At 40.8% G+C, this 19732-nt stretch overlaps 1 protein-coding gene across 2 annotated transcripts in view; it reads right to left on the reverse strand.

Moving 5' to 3' along the window:
- The window catches only part of LOC126259472 (transcription factor 25), a 118034-nt gene that overhangs the window by 74381 nt on the left and 23921 nt on the right, over positions 1 to 19732 (reverse strand). For both annotated transcript variants that reach the window (XM_049956305.1, XM_049956304.1), the window contains exon 3: positions 3061 to 3233. In XM_049956305.1, the coding sequence (XP_049812262.1) occupies positions 3061 to 3233 (173 nt within the window). The remainder of the gene's footprint in view (positions 1 to 3060; positions 3234 to 19732) is intronic.

The following is a 19732-nucleotide window of genomic DNA, read 5'->3' on the forward strand; positions in this document are numbered from 1 at the left end:
TCCCTTTATATGCCAAAGACTGCTCGGCAGAAGTCCTATTCAGAGCTATGCAGAGTATGTTGAAAAAGAAGGATATTCCAATTACAAATGCAATTGGCATGGCTTGTGATAATGCATCTGTAATATTGGAAAGCCATAATTCTGTAAGGACAAACTTAGAAATGTTGTACCAAACTTGATTGTTTCAGCTTTACTTGCCATTCGGCTGCTTTAGTTATATGCAACACATATGAGAAGCTTCCTAGATCCTGCAAACAGTAAATAAGGTCCATGACAAGCTACACATCTGGCAGTGCAAAGCCCTGCACTATTTTACAAGAATTTTTTGGAATCAAATATAAAAATTATTGGGTACACGATGGCTTGTTTTACATGCATGTGTTGTTGGTCTCCTAGGAAACTGGGATGTATTTTTGCACTACTGCCAGTTAGCAACTGTTGAAGTAAAGTAAAGTCTGCAGAAATGATTCTTTGCAATTTAGAAACTTCTTACACTAAAGCTTACATGTTGTTCATACAGTATGTTTTGGTTTACTTCAACAATTTTAATGCCTTTTTTCCAATCAAGGAAAATATTTATTCACAAGCTTTCAGAAGATTCTCTGCATCCGTTCCAAAACAGTCAGAACATTATAAACCCTAGTGTCCTCACTGAAATGCACAAGATATATACACTTCAACCATGCCATCATTGCTCATTAGAGTCAGGGTATCTTCGGCCCAAATCTGAACATTTATTACAAATTCTCCCTTGAGAATGTTAAAATGGAATGTCTTTATTTCTATATCACAGCAATCTAAGAAATGAAGAAACTTCTACCTATTGTTGTTGTTGTTGTTGTTGTGGTCTTCAGTCCTGAGACTGGTTTGATACAGCTCTCCATGCTACTCTATTCTGTGCAAGCCTCTTCATCTGCCAGTAACTACTGCAACCTACATCCTTCTGAATCTGCTTAGTGTATTGATCTCTTGGTATCCCTCTACGATTTTTACCCTCCACGCTGCCCTCCAATACTAAATTGGTGATCCCTTGATGCCTCAGAACATGTCCTACCAACTGATCCCTTCTTCTAGTCAAGTTGTGCCACAAATTTCTCTTCTCCCCAATTCTATTCAATAACTCCTCATGTTTCACTTCCATACATGGCTACACTCCATACAAATACTTTCAGAAACGACTTCCTGACACTTAAATCTATACTCAATGTTAACGAATTTCTCTTCTTCAGAAACTCTTTCCTTGCCATTGCCAGTCTACATTTTATATCCTCTCTACTTCGACCATCATCAGTTATTTTGCTCCCCAAATAGCAAAACTCCTTTACTACTTTAAGTGTCTCATTTCCTAATCTAATTCCCTCAGCATCACCTGATTTAATTCAACTACATTCCATTATCCTCGTTTTGCTTTTGTTGATGTTCATCTTATATCCTCTTTTCAAGACACGGTCCATTCCGTTCAACTGCTCTTCCAAGTCCCCTGACATTTAAATCTATACTCGATGTTAACGAATTTCTATTCTTCAGAAACGCTTTTCTTGCCATTGCTAGTCTACATGTTATATCCTCTCTACTTTGACAATCATCAGTTATTTTGCTCCCCAAACAGCAGAACTCTTCTACTACTTTAAGTATCTCATTTCTTAATCTATTTCCCTTAGCATCAACTGATTTAATTGGACTACATTCCATTATCCTCATTTTGTTTTGGTTGATATTCATCTTATATCCTCCTTTCAAGACACTGTACACTCCGTTCAACTGCTCTTCCAGGTACTATGCTGTCTCTGCCAGAATTACAATGTCATCGGCAAATCTCAAAGTTTTTATTTCTTGTCCATAGATTTTAATTCCTACTCCAAATTTTTCTTTTGTTTCCTTTACTGCTTGCTCAATATACATATTTAATAACATCGGGGATAGGCTACAACCCTGTCTCACTCCCTTCACAACCACTGCTTCCCTTTCATGCCCCTCAATTCTTACAATTGCCATCTGGTTCTTGAACAAATTGTAAATAGCCTTCCGCTCCCTGTATTTGATACCTGTCACCTTCAGAATTTGAGAGAGAGTATTCCAGTCAACACTGTCAAATGCTTTCTATAAGTCTACAAATGCTAGAAATGTAGGTTTGCCTTTCCTTAATCTATTTTCTAAGATAAGTATTGCCTCACGTGTTCCAACATTTCTACAGAATCCGAACTGATCTTCCCTAAGGTCGGCTTCTATCAGTTTTTCCATTCGCCTGTAAAGAATTCGTGTCAGTATTTTGCAGCCACGACTTATTAAGCTGATAGTTCGGTAATTTTCACATCTGTCAACACCTGCTTTTTCTGGGATTGGAATTATTAGAGTCTTCTTGAAGTCTGAGGGTATTTTGCCTGTCTCATACATCTTGCTCACCAGATGGTAGAGTTTTATCAGGGCTGCCTCTCCCAAGGCTATCATTGGTTCTAATGGAATGTTGTCTACTCCCAGGGCCTTGTTTTGACTTACGTCTTTCAGTGCTCTGTCAAATTCTTCACGTAGTATCACATCTCCCATTTCATCTTCATCTACATCCTCTTCCATTTCAATAAGCCATGTCTCCACAGTATCCTTTCTTTCAGGAGTACCAGTTCTGCAAGGTTCGTAGGAGAGCTTCTGTAAAGTTTGGAAGGTAGGTACTGGCAGAAGTAAAGCTGCGAGGACGGGTCGTGAGTCGTGCTTGGGTAGCTCATATGGTAGAGCACTTGCCCATAAAATGCAAAGGTCCAGAGTTCGAGTCTCAATCCGGCACACAGTTTTAATCTGCCAGGAAGTTTCATATCAGCGCACTCTCTGCTACAGAGTGAAAATCTCATTTAAGTATTTTATTGTTATTCTAGGGAAAGAAGAGAATTTATCAGCTGAAGGATGTACACTTACCAAACCCTCTTTCATTCGCATATCTCTTCCCCTGCACTACTACTTGCTTTGATCCACTTTAACCTTTCTAAGTCACCCACTCCACAGAAAACTCCAACATCACTATTTATTAACAATTCTACAATATTTTGAACTTTATTTATATTAAGTCACCTGGTTTCATTCTGAATTATCCGGGATCCAAATATCCTTTTCAGTTCATTGTTTGGATTCAAATTTTTCCGTCTAACCTCCAGCAATGGTCTCATCTGGTCACTTTTTCCGTCTTTGTTTGTGACACTAACAATATCAGTATTTTCTCCTGGCATAAGCTGTTCAACTAAAACCTAGGAAAGAAAGTAAGATGATTTAATTATTACCAGTGAAAACAATGTTTGCATACAGGTGACCTCAAATTTATTTAGATTTCATTTCAAGGATATAATGCTTTAAACTAGATAGCACGAAATATATCATTGCTATTTGAATTGGAACAAATGGAATAACTATAATCTATTCATACAATGAACTCCAAGATGTAAATAGCTTTCAATTTTTGGAACTGTAAACATAACATGGCCTGAATTGTAATACATACACTTTAAATTTAACTATCTACCATATATTAAGTTGCTTTAACAGGAAGTGTGATCACAATAAAATAAACTAATTATGTACTCCCATATTATGTACAAATAAATTAATTCATTCTGCACTGTTTTCATTTTCTTTTTAGGAAACTGTGTGCAAGGAGATAATATTTACAGAATACAGAGTCATGTTTTTAGAATTATTTCTGGGATTAGTTCAAAAGTTCGATAATGTTGTACACAGACCTCTTTACACAGCTAGAGGTGTGTGTGTGTGTGTGTGTGTGTGTGTGTGTGTGTGTGTGTTTTTTTCCACTGATCAGTGAGCTCTGTTTCCGTAAATATGCTTCTTGTTTAAAAAGTAATATTAAGCACCATCATAACATTCCTGAACTCTATAAAATCTCCACAAAGCTTTCGACGACTATCAAAGGAGTAACATATGTAGGTTCAATATTACAAAAAGGAAATAGCGGAGATGCTGAGTCGCAGATAAGCACAACAAAAGGACCGTCACAAATAAAGCCTTTGGCCAGTAAGGCCTTTGTCAAAAGTACGTGGTGCACAGTGAAGTGCTGCTGGGGAATGTACAGGAATGAGGTGGAGAGAGGTTAGGGCAGCTATGTGCAGTTGGGATGTTAAATGGGGGGCAGGTGTGAGGTTGGAGGGTGGGGGAGAGAAAGGGGGGGGGGAGGTATCGGATAAGGAGTGAAATAAAAAGAGCGGGTGTGATGGTGGAATGAGGGCTGTGTAGTGCTGGAAAGATGATGAAGAAGATGATGGTTTGTGGGGCACTCAACTGCGTGGTCATCAGCACCGTCCCAATTTTGACACAGTCCAATGTAGCCACTGTCATGAATGATGATGATGATGATGATGATGACACAAACACCCAGTCCCCAGGCAGAGAAATTCCCAACCCGGCCATGAATCGAACCCAGGACCCCATGATCCAGAGGCAGCACTGCTAACCATTAGACCGTGAGCTGCAGACTGTAGTGTTGGAATGGGAACAGGGAAGGGGCTGGATGGGTGAGGACAATTACTGACGAAGGTTGAGGCCTGACCTTATCTTGTATTTTATTTTTTAAACTCTGGGCAGTCTGCTACACATTGTAAGTGGTGTTCCACATAATTTACACACAAAGGTGAATGTTCATGAGGATGACATTTGTGTGAAGTGATCTTCCACAATTTCCAAATTTGGGTCTACTGTGCAGTGGGATGACGTATGTTCAAAGTGTAAACAATGGAAATGTCTCGTGGGTGGTGGGATGTAAGGTTTCACGTCACTTCTATACACCAAAGCTAATTTTTTTTCTGGGATAACATTTCCTACAGAAAAAAAGAAGAAAGAACCTGTACCTGTTAGGTTATTTTTTGGCATTTTTGAACACCTCGCCATTCTACATTAGCTCATAGCTCTCCGTATGATGAGAGTGTAAGTGCATGATAGTTAAAGTTTATGTGAAGTAGCAGTCACTGGTACCTTCACATGCCCTTCACATGCCTGAAATGCCTGAGATTGTGCAGCAGAGGATGCTGTAACCAACAGTGACCCATTTAGCAATTTTCCTTATAAGACAACTTCTCTACATTTGTCTTCTATTTGTAGTGTCTTTACCTAGATTTAGTAGAACTCTGAACAATTTTAAGTAGCCACACTGTAGCACTGTGTCAAGCTGCCGTGGGACAATAAGCATAGTGTGGCAGCATGTGTATCAGAATAACAAGTACGCGAAAGGATTGCGAAACAGGCTTGCTGTACTCAGCGGAAAATTGTACCGTGCACCAGTAACAGACGGAAGGGCAGGACAGTGACAACACTCCTGGGCAAGACTTGTTACAAGCTCTGTGACTGGGTGTGGAGTTTTAGTGTAACAAGTGCGCACTAGAGTCATAGAAATAATAGATTTTGAGGTTGAGGCATTGGGAGTCCAGCAGCACCACCACTACCACGACACCTGGGCCACGCCAGACAATAAGATTACTGGGTATCACCAGCTGCATTCATGGGTTCAAGACAGTGTCATGCCTGCCAGCTCCTGCACTGAGTCTCCTTGTGCAAACTGGCATCACGGCGCCACTAACCTGACGTATGTGACTACCGCCATCCTACTACTACCAGGGGGCAAAAGGTCATGTCCCATGTATGACAGTCTTCCTTCACCTCCACAGTGGACATCGTCAGACCTGAGCCACCTAATTATGGACATTCACCACTGTAGAATGTCGTCATAGCACAAACCCAGCCAGACCGTTGGCTGTCGCTCCGTCTAACATCAGCATCACAGCGTGCTGACGCTCTTCCTTCTCACCAGGATGGAAGCAGCTGGCCAAGAGCCTTTGCTGGCCTGAGTCACTGGATTGGGGTGTCTGCCTCACATTTATAATGTCACGATGAGTATCTGAAGTTAACGAGATATTGTTTCTTGGTCATGGCTGTATTTACTGGGCCCCACCAGCCCACAACCACATCACTCACACTACTGAGCATCTCCGGTGGTCTTAATATTTGTCCCACGAAAAATAATGGATTCATGACTGTAGAAATTCCATCTGTTCTAGAACACACCTAGTATTGGGTAAATTGTTTCACTGTTAGTCTCCTGGCTTGCTCTCTTTCCCACGGAGTAGCCAGGATGGGGAGAGCAGCTGGATTGCAACTATCTGTGTTGAAATCTGCTGAGACTGCCAGATCAGTATGGTTATTACGTTGATGTTGTTTGATGTATCTCATACGTGAAATATCTGACCTGATGCCACCTACCCCAATCAAGGGCTCTCTCCCATGGGTACCTTCCAGCTGCAGCAAAGATGTCTGACATGAATGAGAAGCTAGTAGCTCAGACATCATCAGAAGTGTGACACCTGTATGTCAGGAGGCTCCACTGGCTACTGAGTTGGCTTTCACGCCAATGTATGAGCCTAAATAATTATTGTCGGCAGAGGATCTTTTTTAATGCTGTTGGTGCTATTTAAGATGTTTTTCCCCAGTTGGTTTACACCACAGGAGAAAGTTTTGAGAATTGAGGTCTAACTCAGAAAGGTGCCAAAAATTACTTAACCCAAAACGCTGATGTACATGAAAGTGTAAAGTATAAATGAAAGAAAGCGGAACCTAGAGATACTGATGAATCACCATCAAAGACTGGCGACATGTGTAAGAAAGTAACAGAAGTATGAATAGTTGGAGGATTGTAGAACAAGAAAGGAAGTATGGAAGTAAGTCCTGCAATAACTTGGGGGACCATGCTCGCCATGCGCGTACTCACAACAGAGTTGTGAACCCTGTGAGAGGATGAAACTGTTTGGATAGGACTGGATTTATGGCAGTAATCAGCAACTGTAACACTCCAAGAAAGCTTCAGAGACATGTTGCACCAAAATGGGCTTTGTTATGCCATATCCATGCAATCACTGACTGCACATCCATGGTAGCATTAAAAGAGAGAGAGAGAGAGAGAGAGAGAGAGAGAGAGAGAGAGAGAGAGAGAGAGAGCGCACAACTGAAAATGGAACCTATAGACTTGCAAAATGCACATTTTGTCCAATATAGGTCCATGTCAACAGTTTAAGGATTTATACAAGGTACGGTCTTCTCCTAAATAACTTGAAAATAGTGGTTCAGCCTAGTATTAGGAGGAGTATAATGGGTTGAGTTGGGAGCACACATAGTTCCTGCTGGGATAAATCTTGTTCAAAAGTGGCTCTTCCCACACACCTCCCTGGATTAATTATATAAGTACAGTTAACAACATTCATTCAGTAGCTGATGAGAAGATAGAATGTACAGTATACCACAAGTAATTGAGCAGAACATAGTGCAATCTCAAAATTTTTGAATTGGTAACTAATCTTGATTTCTGTTAACATTGCTATGACATTTCTTCATTTGAAATACATGCCGTTTGATTTCTTTTTCAGGTCTACCTTGCAGGTTTCCATTTCATTCCAAAAGACAACATTTGTTTTAAATGGACTTAATTTTTTTTTAATATTGTAGTGAAAAAATGTTTGACTGTAAATATTTGAATTTATGTAAATGACAAAAATTTCTGTCAAACTAGGATTCAAATACAGATATCCACATGGCACTACCTTTTGGTTAATATTACCTTCTGAGGATGTCCCAAACTAACTCTTTACATAATTAACGTTTCTCTCATGTTACTTCAAAAAACTGCAACCAGAGGTTTTCCCAGGAGATATGTAGGAACAGTACCACTGGGTGAATTGATTTAGTGGAGACGTCAGTCTGTACCAGACACCCTGGGAACTCAATATACACAGAAACATTTAAATTAAAGAAATACAGTTATGACAGCTGCAATAATGAACTGATTTCACCGGTTTCTTTGATTTCAATGTTTCTGTGGATACTGAAATTCGTAGGCCAGTGCTACAGCCCTGCACCTCCAACAATATTCTCTTTGTTAGACAACTTTCACATAAGCCAGTAAAGGAGGGTGTCCAGTGATTGAGCGTTTTCAAATTCAAAGATTTTCAAGGCAAATTTTTTCCATGTTACTTTTTTATTAAATTTGAGACTAAAACATCCTTTTTTTTTCAAAACTTTATACTGATAACTGTTAGAATATGCATAATTCATTACAAGTTATTTCTTTAGTGGTATAAAACCACAAATACAAATTAAAATAGTTTTAAAACATTAAATACTATATATTATGTAAATGTAACAATGAAAATAATCAATTATTGACAATATAATATAAATGGATAGATAAAAAATGTACTCAACAAGTGGTGGCAAGGGAAAACACACACACACACACACACACACACACACACACACACACACAAAAAGGGGTTTAACTTTTACAAGCTTGACGAGCCAGTAGCTCCTCCTTCTTGCAGAAGAACTGAAGGGGAAGGAAGAGGGATGAAGGAAAAGGACTAGAGATGTTTAGGGAAGGGGATACTGTTAAGAAAAGTCACCCAAGAACCCCAGGTCAGGGGAGACTCACCAGACGGGATGAGAAGGAAGGACTGATTGTTGGGGACTGGACCGGACGAGATTTGAAAACCTGAGAGCTTAAAGTTTGAAGACAGGGAAAAATGTAAGACAGAGATTTCTACTAAAACATCGTGCATGAGTGAATACGAGTGAAAAGCTAAGTGTAACAGAGGTGGGAGGGCGGATGGCAAAAAATAGACAGGTCAGAAAATGAAATATGTAGAAAACTAAAATGGAGTGAAGAAATGTTGGGATGGAAGGAATTAAAATTAAGGCCAGGTAGGTGGCGAGAACGAAGGACATGTTTTAGTGCTAGTTCCCACCTGCGGAGTTCTGAGAAAGTGGTGTCTGGGGAAGAATCCAGTTGGTGCATACGGTAAAACATGCACCGAGGTCATGATTGTCATGTTGTATAGCATGCTCTGCAACAAGATATTGTGTGTTGCATATATACACCCTCAGTCCATGCCCAGTCATCCTGTCTGATAACTGGGTGGTAGTCGTGCTGATGTAAAAGACAGAACGATGTTTACATAACAGCTGATATATGACGTGTCATTTCACAGATAGCTCTCCCTTCGATAGTACATGTTATGTCAATTACAGGGCTGGAACAGATGCCAAATAGGAAGGTGCAAAGGACAAGTCTTGCTGTGGGGACTTTCACAGGGGTAGGAGCCATTGGGTAGGGAGATGGGTGCAGAAAGAGCATAGTGTCTGACAAGAATATTGCAGAGATTGAGAGGATGATGAAACGCTACTCTAGGTTGGGTGGGCAAAATCTCAGACAGAATGGATCTCATTTCAGGGCATGATTTTAGAAAGTCATAGCTTTGTCGAAGTAGCTGATTAATACATTCAAGACCAGGATAATACTGGATGACAAGTAGTGTGCTCCGAAGTTGATTTTTTGGAGGGGATAAGCAGTAATACGATAATCTGTTGGCCTGGGAAATCTGCTTTTGAACTAGGCTGTTGGGATAATTACATCCAGTGAATGCTGAAGTGAGAGTGGTGGTGTATTGCTATAAAGAGTCTGCATCTGAACAAATATGTTTGCCTCAAATGCCAAAGCTGTATGGTAGGAACCATTTGATAAGGAAAAGTTGGCAATTGTCAAAATGTAAGGTACTGCTGTTTGTTAGACGGTCTAATGTGGACAGAAGTGTGTAACTGGCCTTCATTGAGGATGAGATCAACATCAAGGAAAATATTGGGATCCGGAATAGGACCATGAGATATTTAATTGGGAAAAGGAATTTTAACAGTTCAGCCTTACCATGAGTCCCTACAACAAAGACGTCATCAATGTATCTAAACAAAACCAGAGGCCGAAGGCTTATAGATCCCAGGAAAGCCCCCTCGAAGCTACCCATGAAAGGTTGGTTTAAGAAGGAGCCATCCGTGTTCCCACAGCCGTACCACTAATCTGTTTGTATCACCCAAAGGTGAAATATTTGTTGGTAAGTATAAAGATGATCACGGTAAGCAACAAGGACATCATAGCTCTGGAATCAGGTGAGTGTTGACAGGAAATGTTCAGCAACAAACAGACCATGTACGTGAGGCATGTTGGTATAGAGGGAGATGGCATCAATGGCGACAAGCAAGGTACATGGTGAGAGTGGGGCAGGCATGGATTTCAGACAATCTAGGAAATGGTTGGTACCTTTAATAAAGGAGGGAAGTCTTTGTACTACGGGTTGCAAATGTTGATCAACTAAGGCAGATATAAGATCAGTGGGAGCTTTGAAGCCAGCAACTATAGGATGGCCAGGATGACTGGATTTGTCGCTCTTAGGTAGAAGGTGAGGGTGCGTGATTTTGGTGGGATAAGAAGTTCTATGGACTGAGGTGTAAGTCATTGAGAGGGAACTGAGGCTTTTAGCAGGGACTGCAGGTTAGTTTCAACCACAGGGATGGGATCTTGATAGCAGATGCTGTATGTAGAGGTGTCAAACAGCTGGCACAGACATTCACCAACATACTCCTGTCGGTCAAGTGCCACAGTGGTAGATCCTTTGTATGCTGGGAGGATAATGATGGAGACATCGGCTTTTAGGGAATTTAGAGCTTGGAGTTCTGCAGAGGACAAGTTAGGGTCATATTGTAGGGACCTGAGGAAAGGTTGTGAAGCAATGCTGGATGAGAAGAATTCTTGGAAGCCTTGTAAGGAATGATTCTGAGGCACTGGTGGTGGATCAAGTTGGGATCGTGGTCAGAACTGTTCACGGCAGGGTTCCATATCAGGTTTGCTGTTGGAGAGATTTTGAGATTGGGTTGCAAAGTGATACTTCTAGTTGACATTACGTGTAAAGGAACATAGGTTCTTCACCAAAGAAGCACGGTTAAATGCAGGTTTAGGGCTGAAAATGAGACCCTTGGATAATACAGGCATTCAGGAGGGGAGAATGCTGCGGACAAAAGGTTGAGAACACTGTACTGTTGTGATTGTTTCTTGTGACCATGAGTTATTGCAGGTGGTGAAGGCTGTGAGGTGTTAAGGAGTTTGACCAAGCACATTTTGGAGGAGAGAGTCAGTTGGTTGGCTGGATGGCTTAAAACAGGGGGGAAAGGACCAAACAAAGGTCATCGATTCCTTGTTCCGAATAAAACAATGCCACAAGGGTGAGAACAAAACAAATGCGACTGACAACACAAAACGGACAGAAAGGAAAAACCACAAGAACGACGGAAGGGTAAGGGTGGTGGTGGTGGTGGTGGTGGTGGTGAGTTGGTTCAGGGGGCACTCAACACCACGGTCATCAGCGCCCTGACAAAAAGACAACATGCAAATCTCATGGGTGGGGACGCAGGCTATCCTCACATGCAGAGCAGTTTACAACATACTAAAGTCTGCCGCCCTTCCCCACCAGTTTATGGATGAGGCCTGATAATTCACAAAATTTCACCACTCTGTTAATACTGGTATAAGTATCTGTGAGGACAGTTGGCAGATCTCCAGTGAAATCTAGGGCGGCCCTATTATCAGTATACAGGACACACATAGCCACAATATGCTAAACTGAAAGCAGCACACCACAAACTTCACAGAATGGTGGATGATCCCCCCGGAGGAGGAAGCCTTGTGTGAAAGGGCTATCCCTGATGCACAGTCTGGTAAGCGAAACCTCCCTCCAGCGGCGTGGCTGACACAAAGTCGCCTCCGACATCTGCAACCATTCAGTCTCTCACTGATGCATGATACATCTGTCAGAAAATGAGATAATGGCATGCAATGGGATGGGACATTGATGGACAGCACCATCCCAACATGCTTCCCCGACAGCTTTATCAGCCATGTCGTTACTCTGTATCCCAATGTGACCAGGTACCCAGCAAAAGATCATCTCCTTGCCACGGCGTTGGAGCCGCTGTAAGGAGTCATGGGTGAGCTGAATCAGCGGATCTAGGAGATACATTTGGTGAAGCACTTGCAGTGCACTGAGAGAGTTGGAACAGACAAGAAAACTCATCCGGTGATGACTGTGAACCCTCTCCAGTGGCATTAGAATGCTATATAACTCCGCTTCATAATTTGTAAATCATTCTGGAAGATGCACTTTAAATACCCTATCAGGGAAAATCACATAACAACAGAGCATTCGCCTGCTAGGATCCATTTGTATAATTAATGATAAAACTATGGTATATACTTAAAATAGACGAAAACAACGTAGTAAAAACCAAATCTGGAGTACAACTTTTTGTGTACTGTGTCAAGCTGAAAATCACTTTGGACCTCTGAAGACACCAAGGCAGCAGTGCGTTCCATCCCAGCAGTGCGTTTTCATGCTCGGAGATCCAAATCCTTAAGACAGTCTGTAGCATGTATACCAAATGGCTGGGTCGCTTGGGGCCGATTCCTGAATAGTCGTTTGAAGGTGAGTTGGACTACTGAACTAAATGTCAATGAATGAGGTGACGCTGAGATTTTCAGCGCCTGTCGAGCCAAAAGGATATATCGCCCAATCCAGAGTGGTGGTTCACCAGCCTCTGCACACAGACTCTGAACTGGGCTGCTCTGAAAGGCTCCAGTCGATATCCAAATGCCATCCTAGTGGACAGCATCTAACATCCGGAGGTAGGAAGGACAGGCAGATCCTTAGACCACGCTGCCATAGTCTAAGTGTGATCGAACAAATGCCCTATAAAACTACAGGAGCTGGGAGCTGTCAGCTCCCCATGTTTTTCCGCCAAGGCATTTCAAAATGTTCAACGACCGGAAGCCCTCTGTTTGTAGGTCTTTCAGGTGTGGGAGCCATGCTAATTTCAAGTCAAATAATAAACCCAAAATGCGCACAGTGTCATGAAAACGTAAAATACGGTCCCCCATTGTATGCTTTGGCTGGTTAAAACTCCGACAAGCACGATTAAAATTGACACACACAGTCTTCCCAAGTGAGAATTGAAAACCAGTTGTCTGGGCACAGGTTTCCAGCCTCCTAATGGTCAGCTGTAGTTGCCTCGTCATCACTGTAAGAACAGAGGAAGAGTAGAAGATAGCAAAGTCATCCACAAACAAAGAGTATTTTATAGGGCTTCTGACTACGGAGGAAATGCCATTGATAACGATGGCAAACAATGTGACACTGAGGACACTGCCCTGGGTCACACCATTCTCTTGAACATAGCAATCAGACATGGCATTGCCAATGCGATAATGAAAACGCCAATCCTCGATAAAGGATTGGATCAGTAGCGGCAGGCGTCCATGCACGAGGGCTATTTTTTTTTTTTTCAACCTCTGATCGTCCATCTAAGCAAGTAAGAGGTAGGGAGGGACCTGACCTGCGCGTCATGCGATTGCACAGCTCCCCCACCACAACCTCTGCCGTTTTCAGCTGCAATGTGTCAGTTGTAGCCGAGCTACGTCTGTGTAAACATGGCCGTTACGCTCGATGCTCCCGCCAAATGTGAGTTACGAAGTGTAATCCGTTTTCTGCAAGCAGAAGGATGTAGTGCTGCGGAAACCCATCGCAGAATGAGCAACATGTATGGTAACAATGTTATGAGTGATGGTAGTGTTCGGGAATGGTGTCGAAAATTTAAAGAAGGACGAACAGATGTCCACGACGAAGGTGGACAAGGTCACAAGTCTGTCGCTACTGTAGGCCTCATTGAGCATGTTGATCAGGCAGTGAGATGCAAATGAAGGTTTACAATTAGCAAACTGTCTGATGAATTTCCAGACATTTCAAGGTCTGCTTTGTACACAATTGTGACTCAAGACCTAGGCTATCAGAAATTGTGTGCACGTTGGATCGCAAAAATGCTGAGTACCAACCACAAAATGCAAAGTGTGGTGTCAGCATTATCGTTTCTCACACGTTATGCCAATGAGGGAAACGTTTTTTTGAAGTCGATTATTACTGGCGATGAAACGTTGGTCCTCTATGACAATCCTAAAACAAAGGAACAATCAAAGCAGTGGATGCACACAGCTTTCCCAAGCAAGCCAAAAAAGTTTAAACATTCACTGACAAAAAGAAAAACAATGGCCACTGTGTTTTGGGACCATAAAGGAGTGCTGCTGGTGGACTTTATGGAGCAAGCTACGGCGATAACCAAGGAAGTTTATTGTGAAACTGTATGTCGTCTCCGCAGAGCCATTCAAAACAAACGCAGAGGAGTGCTTTCGTTTGGTGTTGTTTTGATCAATGACAATGCCCGACCACACAGTGCCAACATGACAAAAGACCTCCTCAAAAAGTTTAAATGGGAAGTATAGCCCAGACGTAGCACCAAGTGAGTATCACCTGTTCCGAGAACTGAAGTCATGGTTAGGTGGGCAGCGCTTCGCTACTAATGAAGAACTTGAGGACGCCGTCAAGACTTACCTGTCCTCACTGACGGCAACATTCTTTGAGGAAGGCATCGAAAAGCTTGTGTCCCGGTATGACAAGTGCCTCAATTGTTTTGGCGATGATGTAGAAAAATAAGTTAAAACTTTACTGTACTTTTGGTAATAAAATTTTCTGTACATTTTTCTTTTATTTACAGCCAATCGGAGGTTGGAAAAAAACGGCCCTCTTAGTACACATTCATGAAGTTAGTGAAGGATATTGTACCTCCAAGTAGTGTCATAGGCCTCTTTAAAAAAAAAAAAACAGGAGCTAAATGGTTTCCGTGTAAGAACAACTCTTGTATCGCCATCTCCAGGAGAATTAAGTTGTCAGTAGTGGAGTGGTAGTGCCTGAAACCGCACTGGGAAAGGCTCAGGTGACCTTGGGACTCTAGCAGCCAGACAAGGCAGCGGTTGAACATGCGTTCATGAGTCTTACCCATACAACTAGTAAAGGCGACACTCCAATAACTTTTAGGGGCACTACGGTTCTTGCCTGGTTTCCAGAATGGAATTAAAATTGCCTCCTCCCAAGTTGTGGGATACTGTCCACCAAACCAGATCAGATTGAAACAAGAGAGGAGCTTAACTTTCGCTTCAGGGCACAGATGACGAAGCATGGTATAATGAATCTCATCAGGGCCCTATGGATAACTTGTGCACCATGTAAGGCGTCCTTCCCCATATGGCCCGCACTTCTGTAAAATTTTGAAAGTGGCAGGTCAAACTATAGAATGGGACCTGAACTCATTGGGCCAAAAAGTGAGACACTCCTTTTAGTTGCCTTTTATGACAGGCAGGAATACCTCGAGCCTATTCTAACACCTGGACCCGGAGTTGGAGGGGAGAGGGAGGTTGGGGGATAGGAGAGGGGCAGTGGTGGAGGGTGTGACTGGAGAGCTGCAGAGGGACAGGAAGGGAAACATCAATGTTGAGGTAGTTTATTAGATGGTGGGATAGCTTTTAGAGCTGAAGTTTGGCATCATGTTGCAGTTTGAAGTTGGTTTGGCAGATGGTACCGTCCAAAGAAACATGAGAGGCAGATAATTGCAGAATTTTGTGGAATGAGAAAAGTCTGGTGGAGGGGAAACTGGCAGATGAGGTGTCAAAATCTTTGAGACTTCACATAACATATGTGCTCTTTTTGTTTCCAATTCTTTGATTTCAGCTTGATTTCATTTGTTCGATAATCGCTTCTCCTTTTCTCTTTCACCTTCCTTCGATTTTTGTTTTATATCGTCTTTGTACAAAGAATGTCCACAGCGAAAAGAGTGTATAAGACTTTTCTTGATGTTGTCACTGTCAACTCCATTTATGTTCTGGTTTGCATCATCATATATGTATCTTTGAGCAATAAGGCCTTTTTTGTTTGATTTTCAACAATAACTTTGAGGTTTAAAGAAAGGCCTTGATCAACAGAACCATTTCTATGTGAGGTTAAAATAATTTGCACAAAATCTCTGAATTCTGCGCACGGCCTTGAAGGTAATTTGATTATATCAATCTAGAATTTATCAAGACGATTTTCACTTCTCTTGTAACATTTCCTCTCATCTTCAATTCTTTTTACCTCTGTAGATCTCCACAAATTCAAGTTCGACATGGACTTCCTTTTAATCCGATGTCGTTCCATTTGATACCAAAATTTCAAGACATACTACCAATCTTCAATGAGCTAGTGTAATGTGATTTCTGGAGTCAAGCAGGAAATCGAATGTGTTAAGTTGTATTTGAGTGATGATCTTTCTTGTGCCTTGTCTATTGTGCCAATAATGTAAGCTCGCATATTTTCCTTCCTTCCTTCTCTCTTCATGTACATTTCTAATTTTTTTCAGAACTCTTCCTGTAGCAAAATCCAGATTGAACTGTCTTTATGTAATAAGATTCTTTGCATCCTATAAGTTGATTTTCAATAAAGATGAGTTTTAGCTTTTTAAGACAGCTACTTTCACAACTTGCTGTATCAAAATGTTCATAATATTATGTAGTACATCATACACCTATGGAACCATCGGACATCACTCTGAAAACTGAGTAAAAATAGTTCCAACAAGCATGCTGTTGAACTGAAGAATGTCAGTTTTGGAGCTACCAGTTTGTCAATGACAGCTTCAGAAACAACTCTGAAACTTGATGAATGAGGAACAGTTTTCGATTTCTTTGTCTCAGAGACAGAAGTTCAAATATGTTCAAGAATTTTCACAGCTTTTTCAGCTGCATTGGCAATTTCGACCCATCTTGTTTCACAAAATGTCTTAGGAAAAGATGAAGATCAGGTTATCTCAGTGAATTATGACCATCGTGGAGGTGAACTGTGCACTAAATAATAAAGTGCTCTCAAAAATGAGAATTTCCCAATTGGTGTTGGATACGCCTGTTCTGAAAGAGCCATGTAATACATGAAAACTGCAGGTACCAATTTGTAGCAGTTGTAGACGATCGAAGGAGCCTTTTACTTCCTTATTGAAGTCATTCAAAGGTTTTAAATTCATGTTTGGTCCACTCACTGACAACTGCCAGTTTTTTTTTTTATGTTTTCCAAACCCAATTATCTTTTTACACCTTTCAACAAATCATTTGCCCTTGTATGTTTCAGAAAAACAGAATCAATGTAACAACTAATCATAAATGATTTATCATAGTCCCAAACGTAAATCCATCTGCGTTTTTTGAAAAAACAGTATTCATACTGTCATCAAATACGAGTACAATCACTTCACATTTGTCAATCAGGTCAGCAAGGTTGCGTCTCACGTATTGTGCCAATTCGTATACTATTCTGTAACAAAGTTTTGATTTTTGCAACAGCATTTTCTTTGCAATTTGACTGTCTGTAAATAATTAAGGGAATAACGGTAGACAATCCTCTGATCTCCAAACTGACAGATGATTCCTGATGGTGTGCAATCACCACAAAATAGCAGTTCATGTAAAGTCATCTGAGAGAAAATATGACTGCACTGTAGACTGATTCCCTGGATCATTCTGTGGCTTTGAATATATTGCTTTGTTTGCTACTGGACATACTATTATAAATGACACTATCTATATAAGCCAGTAAATAATACACACTTACAAATTAATAAATTGTACTTCAGATTAAAAATAGTTTATATTTCTTAAAATTGTGATGAAATTCCCAACTCCCTCCCATTTAAAAACTCTTTGCAACCATAGTTTCTTCCCTAGTCTGGATCTAACCTTTGTGTCTCAAATCTGAAGAATGCAACTGAGGTTTTTCGTATCTACTACTGAGAATCTTGTGTACATAACAGGGCAAATTTGATTCTCAAGTCACAACCCACATGATATTCTAACTTTCTTTCAGCTCATACAGCCAACTTCACACTTACTAAGCAACGAACAGTCTAACACGATTCCAGCTGAAGTTGCCCAACAGCTTCCAGGGGGACAAAAATTTTATTTTCCGTATCTCATACAATTACTCACCAAGCTTAGAAATTTAAAATGCTGTTGTAATCTATTTACTCATTACAAGACATACAGTATTTACTCGAATCTAAGCCGCACTTTTTTTCCGGTTTTTGTAATCCAAAAAACCGCCTGCGGCTTAGAATCGAGTGCAAAGCAAGCGGAAGTACTGAAAAATGTTGGTGGGTGCCGCCATAACTTATTTCTGCCGTCGAATATATGTAGCACTACACAGGCATGCTTTGTAGGCACAAAGATAAATACTGGCGCTAAAACCTCTGCGTCAGTAAATAAATTAAAAAAAAAAAAAAAGGTGGAAGGCGAGCTTTTTTCTCCGCCCCGAGTTTCAACCACTACATTTTCATACATTATCCAACGAAGTATACAAATTCCGTATTGTTCATCTTCGAATGCAGCAGCACTTCAATGTACTACGAAAACCCGACTGGCTAGACTGTTTGGGATCTTTGTCAATATGGCCAATTCTACATTCTGGATTTTTTTCCTATCTGTGAGAAGAGATGGTTGCTAATAGGAACTTTTATAAATTGTGAATCACATGCAGTATTCTCTTCACCATAATAATAATAATAATAATAATAATAATAATAATAATAATAACGGATATAAAGATTTTGCCATGTATTCTTTCGTGTTTGCTGCTATCTCATTTAAATCCTGTCTGCCTAATAAACCACAAAACTAGAGTGAGACAACAGCAAACACGGAAGAATATACATATCATGTCATGTTTATATTCGTATTATTCTTATGCTTAACAGTGATACAGTCAGAAATGAAGCACGGCAACTGACTCGATTTGTAAATCTAAGACGACTCTAATTTCTGTGCAGAATGTAATGTACTAAAGAGGCACCTGCAAAGATTTTCAACGGAGAAAAATTTTCACTAAACTCTCGTTCAGAACATCATCTATCATACTCAGTCTATTACTTGGTTCTTGTTGATCATTATCAAAGAAAGCAGCAGTGTAAATAACAACAAATAGCAGTCTCGTGCCATTGTTTCGCTAATGAGACAATTCCTCCCTCTTTTTTTTTAATTGTAAGCGGCGGTAGCCCGCACAAAAGCAAGCCATGCCGCGAGCGGCGACAGGCTGTAAACACGCACTATCAGAATGCGACAAACAGTGCATGACACAGTACAGTAATGCATTTTCAGCTTAGAGTGACGTAAACACCTATAACAAAGAAAACTGTGCTTATCAGATCAAAGAAAAATAAGCAATCAATTCAAACCAGATGAAGCACGTGAAAAAGGAAGCGTACCCGTATAAATACGGACGGAGCGCCTGACGCATAGCAACGGCTAAGCTTACGACTACAACCAAACTACTGTAGGTGTATCGTCATTCATTCGACCTAAATTGTCTCTCATATTACAATGGACCAACTTTGTTTCGATTTGGAGATGCGGCCTAACACTTTTCTCTCCCCTTGAATTTCTAGTCTCAAATTTCAGGTGCGGCTTAGATTTGGGAAATTTTTTTTCCCTTGATTTCGAGTCTCATTTTTCAGGTGCGGCTTAGATTCGAGTGCGGCTTAGATTCGAGTAAATACGGTAATCTTGCATTAAAGGTTTAATACAATAGGGCAAGTATTATAGCTAGAAACTGTACACGTGTTGAATGTGTAATTCAAGGTGTGCAAATTACACAGATTATGTATTTGAGAATGAACTTCACACCTTATTTAAAACCTTTTCTAAAATTATTCTTGCTCATAGCCCTATAAAATAATGAGTGAGAAACAGTTTATGGTTTAGTAAATGTTCGCCGTTTTAGCTTCAAACATTATGTTTAATTTTTTGTCACTTTACTACCAGTACATTACTTTCAGACGTTTGAAACTGTTTTAACATGGGAGTTCGATTCTTTAATGAATCGAGTGGGGGGGATTGGGGGTGTTACTGGTTCATCCCTAAACTAAACCACTGAATACTATTGTCCCTCTCCAGAACAACAACTAAATAGCAAAAGAT

Source organism: Schistocerca nitens, chromosome 5 (genome assembly GCF_023898315.1).
Source record: "Schistocerca nitens isolate TAMUIC-IGC-003100 chromosome 5, iqSchNite1.1, whole genome shotgun sequence".
NCBI classification, from domain to species: domain Eukaryota; kingdom Metazoa; phylum Arthropoda; class Insecta; order Orthoptera; family Acrididae; genus Schistocerca; species Schistocerca nitens.